At 48.2% G+C, this 8,261-nt stretch overlaps 1 protein-coding gene across 1 annotated transcript in view; it reads left to right on the top strand.

Moving 5' to 3' along the window:
• Nucleotides 1-2,885: 2,885 nt before the first annotated feature.
• The window catches only part of GTF3A (general transcription factor IIIA), a 13,360-nt gene continuing 7,984 nt past the window's right edge, over nucleotides 2,886-8,261 (top strand). Inside the window, exons 1-2 of the mRNA XM_012471057.2 lie at nucleotides 2,886-3,374; nucleotides 5,486-5,586. Of these exons, the coding sequence (XP_012326480.1) occupies nucleotides 2,886-3,374; nucleotides 5,486-5,586 (590 nt within the window). The remainder of the gene's footprint in view (nucleotides 3,375-5,485; nucleotides 5,587-8,261) is intronic.

The raw sequence follows: 8,261 nt of genomic DNA, 5'->3' as shown, positions 1-8,261 counted from the left end.
TTGCTACTGAGGACTCAAAAAGAGTATCTTCCAGTCCCTACCCTTATACAGGTTAAATCAAGATCAGGGAAATAAGAAATTATGTGCCTGAACAGTTACAAATAGCCCAACACATTCGAGGGCTGCTATAGAAAGAAAGGGCCACAAAAGTTCAAAGGAAGAGAAGGCGGGTGCGGGCTGCAGTCATCAGGTGAGGCTTATCTAGAGGAAGCAGAAGTTGATCTGGGCCTGGAGCTGAGCCTCAGGTAGGTAAGGGCCTGGACGAGGCCTGCACCCCGGGCCTCCATGTCCACCTGAGCATTGTTATCTGATTTGAAGGAATAATAGCAGGAATAAAAATGCTTTTCAAATACCAGTCTTGCAAATTTAAACCTGTAAATTCTCAGGTGTTTTAGGGAGAGCACATGGGCAGCTATATGCAAGAGAGTCTAAAGGCAGGAGAGTATAAACACAGGAAAATCTACTGACAGGCTGTTACAGGTGTCAAGGCCTAGAGCAAAGAAAAGCCTAACAGAGGTGGACGAAGGAAGAAGACGGATAGGACAGGTGCAGAAGCCAGCTAGGGAAGTGCAGAGGAGAGAGCAGGTGATACTGTCAATGGTTTCCAACCCTGAGTCAGAGACTCATTTCACTAGTATGGTGACATCAGCATTTTCTAAAGCTTCCAGGTGACTAATGTACAGCCAGTGTTGAGAACCACTTTTGTAAGTTTCTGTGACTGGAGACAGAATTATGCCACCATTGAAAGAGAGAAAGAGGGCAAAAGGAGGTGTGGCCAAAGGCAGTGAGATCAACTCACAAAGAATGTTGAGTTTAAGGTAACTGCCTGACATTAAAAAAGAAAAAACACTTATCATCTAGAAATGTGAGATATTAGAAAAACACATTGGGGGCCAGTGGCTCATGCCTGTAATTCCTGCCCTTTGGGAGGCTGAGGTGGGTGGATTCCTTGAGGTCAGGAGTTCGAGACCAGCTTGGCCAACATGATAAAACCCCGTCTCTACTAAAAATACGAAAATTATCCAGGTGTGGTGGTGCGTACCTGCAGTCCCAGGAGTACTCAGGAGGCTGAAACAGGAGAATTGTTTGAACCTGGGAGACAGAGGTTGCAGTGAGCTGAGATTGCACCACTGCATTACAACCTAGGTAATAAAGCAAGACTTTGTCTCAAAAAAAAGAAAAAGAAAGAAAAAGAAAAACACATTGGGAAGTAAACTGCAGAGAGAAAGGAGGTAGAGCCATGGATCAAAGGGTGAGAAAGAATGAAGTAAAAAGACCAATAGTTGAGTGTAAGAATGACCTGGACCCTATTAGCTGCTTTACGTGGAGAGTTGTTAAGACAGCTGTAAGCTGGTGGTAAATGTGTCTAGCAGAAGATGGCACATAATAAACACGACTATTGGTTAATATAATCTCATTTAATTCCAAAAATGGCCCTAACTGGTGGATGTTAACAGTTTCAGTTTAAAGATAAGCAAAGAAACTCAAAGAGCCTTATCCACAATCCTACAGTTAGTAAATTTAGAGTTGGAATCCAACGTCAGGGAATTGAGGCTGAAAGCCAGTGTTCGCCTGCTATAATACATCAGTGCACAGTGCTAACAGCAAGCTAAAAGGGTGGAAGAACGATTGTCCAAGGAGACAGGACAAGTCAGGAAGGCAGCGGGAAGCCATGAGTGTGGTTGTGTTACATGGGGTCAGTGGCCAAGAGAGGCCAAAAGAAAGGAGGATCTCAGAGATTTACCTTGCACTCTGGCCCTGGGCATGAGGTGTGGGGAAGAGAAAACCAGAACAAGCGCAAGGGAAACCGTTTCAGACTTCCAGAGTTGTGGGAGGGATGTGTGTAGAATTCTCCCAGTCATGGGGAGGGGCTCCAGTGGCAAGCGAAGAAAAAAAGAGGTGGACCCACGGCATAGACACTCTCTCACAGCCCCGTTATCTTGAGACGGAGGACGAGACAGGCGTTATCACCTTTCCACTTTCAAGATGAGGCGACTGGGGCAAAGGAGTGCTTATGAACTGAGTATTCCAGTTCATAAGCACTCCTTATGAATACTCAGTTCATAAGCACTGATGTTAAGCCCTGGCTTGTTTCTAGAACTGCAGGGACCTGTTGTTCGTTAGATTCCAACAGGGGCTTAATGATTTAGAATAATGCAGGATGTGAAAAATATGAATCTGGCAAACATCTGACAAGACATCCTGCCAGTTATCTGTATCCAAGGACATTTTTTAGGCATGTGGTCCTCATAAACTAAGATACTTATATTCATTTAGGCCTCTCAAAAGTGCTTCTAAGTTTTAATAGGCACTGAATTACCTGGAGATTTGTTTCAAGTAGGTCATCAAGGCTCTAGGGCAGTGCTCCCAAATTTTTCCTTTTTTTTCCCCAACTACCTGGTTAGTTTTCAGGGGTGGGGAAGGGTAGGATGGGGAGGCAACTATATTTATGTTTTTAGAGCTCGGGGTCTCACTGGGCTCAAGCGATTCTCCTGCATAGCTGGGATTACAGGCGTGCACCACCGTGCCGGGATAGTGGTTCCCAAACTTTTCTGCGCATTGAAATCACCTAGGAAGTTTCTAGAAATAATGATGTGTGTTTCCCACCCCCAGAAATTGTGATTTAATTGGTCCAAGTATGCTCTGGGCTTTGGAATTTTGGAAAGCTCTACTCCACTTGATTCTGAGCTTAGGAACCCCTGAGCTGGGGCTTGCAGCAGAAGCACGTAGAGCATGCAAGGAAACGAATTCACAAATAGGACACGCTAGTAATGTGGAAAGAACAGGCTAGCTTAAACGATGTAAGGTTAGTGCTCTCCAGAGAGTATTGAAGGACAGGAAACAAGTCCCATTTATTAAACAGTGCCTCGGGATTTGAGTTGCCTATGAAACGCGGTAGCCTTTTGCAGAGGACTCAGACGACCCGACCTCTCATCCAGGGCGGGAGGGGGGCGGGCCGCGGCGGGGCCTCCTTGGCGCATGCGCAATCTCCCGGAGCAGGCGCAGCCGTAGCGCCGACGAGGGGCGGGGCCTGGTGCCCGAGTACGCTCCCGGAAGTGTGCCGGCGTCGCGCTAAGGTTCCGCGGGGAGCAGTGGGCCGGCGGCGCCGGTTCCAGGCACGTGGTTCGGCACGTGGGAGCGCCCCTTGCCCAGGGCGTGGAGGTGCCGGCGATCTGGATCCGCCGGCCCTGGTCGCTGAGTCGGTGTTGTCCCTGACCGTCGCCGACGCCTTCATCGCTGCTGGCGAGAGCTCAGCTCCGACCCCGCCTCACCCAACGCTTCCCAGGAGGTTCATCTGCTCCTTCCCCGACTGCAGCGCCAATTACAACAAGGCCTGGAAGCTTGACGCGCACCTGTGCAAGCACACGGGGGAGGTGAGGCGAGGCGGCCAACCCTGGGCCTAGGGATGGCGATGGCTCGCCAGTGGGCTCTGCCCAGTGGCCTGGTGACGGCGTGTGCCCCCTAGGCAGCCACTGCGTCGTGCGTAGTGCGAGGGCCGCAGGCACCGCTCTGCGGTGCTTTCAACTTTGACATCCTGAACTTAGGGAGGGAGCTGAGGAAGTAGACAAGAAGTTCCAGGACCTTCTTTCTGGGACCTTGATGTCCATGCCAGGGGCTCAGGGCTTACTAAGCAATCATTTACCCTTCTATGATCGTGAGTGTGGGCCAGCCAAGCACCTCCCGTAATCTGCAAATAAGTGCGAGGTTTGAGGGCCCGCTGCTACTAGACCCCTACCAAATACTGGCCCCTGGAGCTAGAAGATGGGTTACATGTACCGGGGGTCGTGAAAGCAGCACGTGTTCATTTCTTCATAACTCCACACTGGAGAGAGCAGTGAACACACCAGGCAGGGTTTCTGTTGCCAAGGATCTTACATTTCAGTGGGGCCGACCACAGGATAGATGGGAATGTCCAGCAGTGTTGTGGACAGGAAAGGCCTCTGTGTGAGCTGAATAAGAAGAAAGGATCTAGCCATGCAGACAGTTGAGACCGGCAGAGGGCACGCAAAGGGAGCCTGTGGCCCTCGGGGTGGAAGGCAGGTATGTGTGTTTAGGTGGGGAGATCGCGATATCAAGTCTGAGAAGTAGGCCCAGTAGGAGTTTGGATTTTATTTTGAGGGCAGGAGAATGTCAGATACTGTGATATGACGTGGCAGCCCATGTGACACACAAGTGAGGAAAACGAGGCTCACAGAGATCAAGGAATCTGCCCAGCTTCCCAGTGTTTGGTAGAGCTAGACTTCACACTGCCTCAGCGTAAGGCCCTTATTTCTTAAACCACAGGCCTGCTGTCCATACCTTTGCCCCTTGCACCTCCTTCAATTTATGGGCCACCTCCTCATCCTCTCCAGCACTGGAAGGCCGACCACTTCCTCCTTAAGACCTTCTCTGGTTCTTTTCCTCTTCCTTGTCTGCCCTTTTCATTGGGTCCTCTTCTGCCCTCTGTGTTTTCCATCCTGCCCAGCTCCCTCTTGCAGTCTTACGTAGCCACTGGCATCACTTATAACATCCTCTGTTTTGCCCCTCCGCCCTTCCTCTTGCTCATTCTAGCCTCTAAATTCTGGGCTCTGTATTACCAGTAGATCCAAATCAAGAGTTTGCCGTTCCTTTTAGACCTGTGTGCTGCATTTTGGATACTGGCACTACCAGTTTTAATACAGGTTGAAAAACTTGGAGTCATCTTTGTTGTCCCAAATCTCTCATGAGATTAATTTGACAAATGTTTATTGAGCCTCCTCCATGCCTGCCGCTGGTGATACAGCTCACTGTGTTGCTTTGCTCCTAGTACTCATGGAGGCCTCGGTACCTCCCTCCTGACACCTTGGTGGTATGTTTTCATAGTTAGATGCACCAAACTGGTTATTTGAGGTGTGTCTTTGGGTTTTCCTATAGGTTGAAAATGAGTCATCCCCTCCCAACTCCTGGGTCACAAAAGGTGGTTGCATTTAGGGTGTTGAGCTGTTTCCTTTGCTTCGCTCAGGCATCTATGAGCTTTTTCGGGTATGACACACTTTCCTATAGCTGTGCTTGGCATTCTCTTAGCACAGACACCGGGCTTGTCTGGAATGAGACAGGCCTGCCTCTTTCCTCTGCCCTAAGCTTGCTTTTTACACGTCATACTGTGGCGAGGATCTGTGCAGACAGGCCATGCTACCAGCCAGGGCGTCTTTAAGAGGGGCTTGCTGTGGAAGCCTACTGCTGGGTTGGGAGCAGGTTAAGAATGCTATGCCTGCTTATTTCAAATGCTGTTTGTAGAACAAAAATCTGTGCAGTGACTTTGTGAGAAGTTATGGCATTTATGTTGTGTAACTTTGCGCAGGAACACTGCGTCTTGCCTTGGTGTAGCGGGTACACAACTCCACTGAGTAGAAACCATCTCTGCATAGGGAGCAGGTGGCCTTAACACTAGGCAGTTTAAGCTTTTAAATAATACCAGACTTACTAACTAGTGCAGGAGTGACATGCTTTTTCTTTTTCCTGCTAGAGACCATTTGTTTGTGACTATGAAGGGTGTGGCAAGGCCTTCATCAGGGACTACCATCTGAGCCGCCACATCCTGATTCACACTGGAGAAAAGCCGTTTGTGTAAGTAGAGACCCGTTTTTAGGCTTTTGAAGTAGGTTGTGTTGGGCATATAAACCTGGGAAGAAGATTGATTGTTAACTCATGAGGTCAGGAATGTGAAGCTTGGCCGGGCACAGTGTGGTGCGGTGGCTCATGCCTGTAATCCCAGCAGTTTGGGAGGCTGAGGCGGGCAGGTCGCTTGAACTCAGGAGTTTTGACACTAACCCGGGCAACCTGGTAAAACTCCTCTCTACAAAAATTTAGTCGGAGTTGGTGGTTCATGCCTGTAATCCCAGCTACCCTGGAGGCTGAGGTGGGTATGATCACCTGAGCCCACTGAGGGGTGGATGCTGCAGTGAGCTGTGGTCACACCACTGTACTCCAGCCTGGGCAACAGAGAGAGAGCCTGTCTGGGAAAAAAAAAAAATGATGTCTTTCATATAGAAGAGGAGACAGGTTTTGAATGTAGGAGAGTGGGTTTTGTGGGTCATTTTGTATAGTAAATTCAGGAATGGGTGAATCTGAAGTTCTCTTGAGTTTGCATCCTCTCACTTCCCTTTAAAATACAGAGTAAATGAGAAATCAGGCTTGGGAGACACTCAGTTTGGACTAATTAGAAAATGGTTCCCTGGAAAACTCTTGGCTCTGCATTATCAGGGTCTTTATGAACAGTCCAGTCTTAACAAGCTGCTGGGATAGAGATTTGAGCATGAAGTAGAGCTTTTAGTAGTTTATCATGTGTTTCTTAGAATGAAGTCTTTGCACCACCATACAAGTTTTCATTTTATTCTTCCAGAGGCGCTCATTTTTTTCTGAAAGGGTAGAGATACCGCTTTCCTACCAGCTACTTATTTAAAGCAGTGGATCTTAGTGCATTAGGATCACCCAGAGAGCTTGTTAAAATGCAGACTGCTGGATCCACCCCAGAGTTTCTGATTCATTTAGTGTGGGGTGCAACCCAACAGTCTGCATTTCTAGTTCATTCCTAGGTGATGCTGATGCTGCTGGTCTGGCTCCCACACTTTCAGAATCATGGAAATATTTAGTTTTCATTGAAAAAACAAAATAACCATAGCAGATGTCCAGAGCTCTGTGCAGGACACTATGTCAGGAAATAGCTGTAGAGCTGTTTGTTTAGATGTTAGGCTTTAATATCATAATTTTGCTTATGAGACAATTCTTTAAGTGGTAAGGTTTTCTAATGACCTAAGTTGAATTCCTTTTAGTTTTAGGAGGGCAATGAACATGAAGTGTCTCATGTCTCACTAAAGTCCAGTCTGAGGAAGGTGAATTCTTGACAGGACAAACTTCACTGTCACTCTCCACATGGAGACCCATCTCCTCCGTGGCAGACAGACAGCCCAGGCCCCATCCTGCCAGCATGCCAGTCAGCGGGAATGGGCAAAGGACCATGGATGGCAAGTGTCTTTCTTTCAAACCCTGTTCAGACACACAGTGTGTTATGAAAATCAATGACCTATATAGTTCAACAAGACTATCAAAGAGGAACCAAAGTGGCCTGCTAAGTAGAGCTGGGACTTAGTTTTGACCTGGAGGCTTCACTTTAGGGAATTTACAGATACACTACACTGGCGTCAAGCGGGTGTGCAAGGTTAGGTGCAACGCTAAATAGTAGCAAAATGTTGGAGTCAACCAAATGCTCATGGGTGGGGACAGGTTAAAGTATATCAGCACAGTGGGATACCCTACAGCCAGGAAAATGAATGCAACCGCTCTCTGCAAAGCCATGGGAAAATCACCAGGGCACTTTAATTGAAAATCCAAGGTGCAGAAGAGTCCTCTGTATGCCACCTTTTGGTATGTAAAAAAGCTGGGGCAAGGAAGGGTAAGTAGTGGGTGTTGGGTGGGCAGGAAGCAACTATATATGTATTTGTTCCTATTTGTAAAGAAGTCTTTAAAGTTACATAACAAAACTAAAAATGTCATGTCTTGGGGGCAGTGGGGGGTCCTGGCCAGGTAGCAGCAGGGATGGGAGGAAACATGCAACTAGGAACTACTGGACGGTGACTATTCCAGCTCATGCTCTAGCCCAGACCCTGCCCCTCTTTAGCTGAAGATCCCCTTTTCACTGCTTGCCAGACAGTGCTACTTGGCTGTCTCTGTGTCTTCTTAAATTTCATGTGGTAGGCTGGGTGTGGTGGCTCATGCCTGTAATCCCAGCACCCGGAGAGGCTGAGGTGGGAGGAATACTTGAGGCCAGGAGTTCAGGCTGGGCAAGATGGTAAGGACCATCTCTATTAAAAAAAAAAAAAAAAAAAATTCCATGTGGCCCAAATTCCTCATAGTCAAACTGAGCTTACTTTTTCTCTTTGGTCTTGTCTCATGTTCTTGTCTGGAGAGGTGGCCTCACTGTGTCCAGTGACCCATAGCAAAGATAAGGCAGCTCTCTGGACTCTTCATTCTTTCTCCCATCCCTTGCAACAGGTGGGTTGCCAGGTCCTGTAACTGACTCGTCAGATCCCTCCCCTGCTTCAGCAGCCACCGTCTTATCTCGGTCCCTTCCTTCCGCTGGAATGACAGTCTGCAGGCCAGCCCTCTCCCCAGGTGCCCTCCCGCGTGCTTCCCTTAAAACTGTGCAGTGCTTTCAAGCACGACCTACATATGAAGTCCAAGTTCCAAGTGTGTCCTACAGTGACCTATGTGATTTGGCCCTTTTCTGCTTATCTTGCCCCATT

This window comes from Aotus nancymaae, unplaced genomic scaffold (assembly GCF_030222135.1).
Source record: "Aotus nancymaae isolate 86718 unplaced genomic scaffold, 86718_ANA_hifiasm-v0.15.2.pri h1tg000009l, whole genome shotgun sequence".
Taxonomy (NCBI): Eukaryota; Metazoa; Chordata; class Mammalia; order Primates; family Aotidae; genus Aotus; species Aotus nancymaae.
The sequence above is the reverse complement of the archived record's forward strand: the minus strand, read 5'-3'. Positions and strand labels throughout refer to the sequence as shown.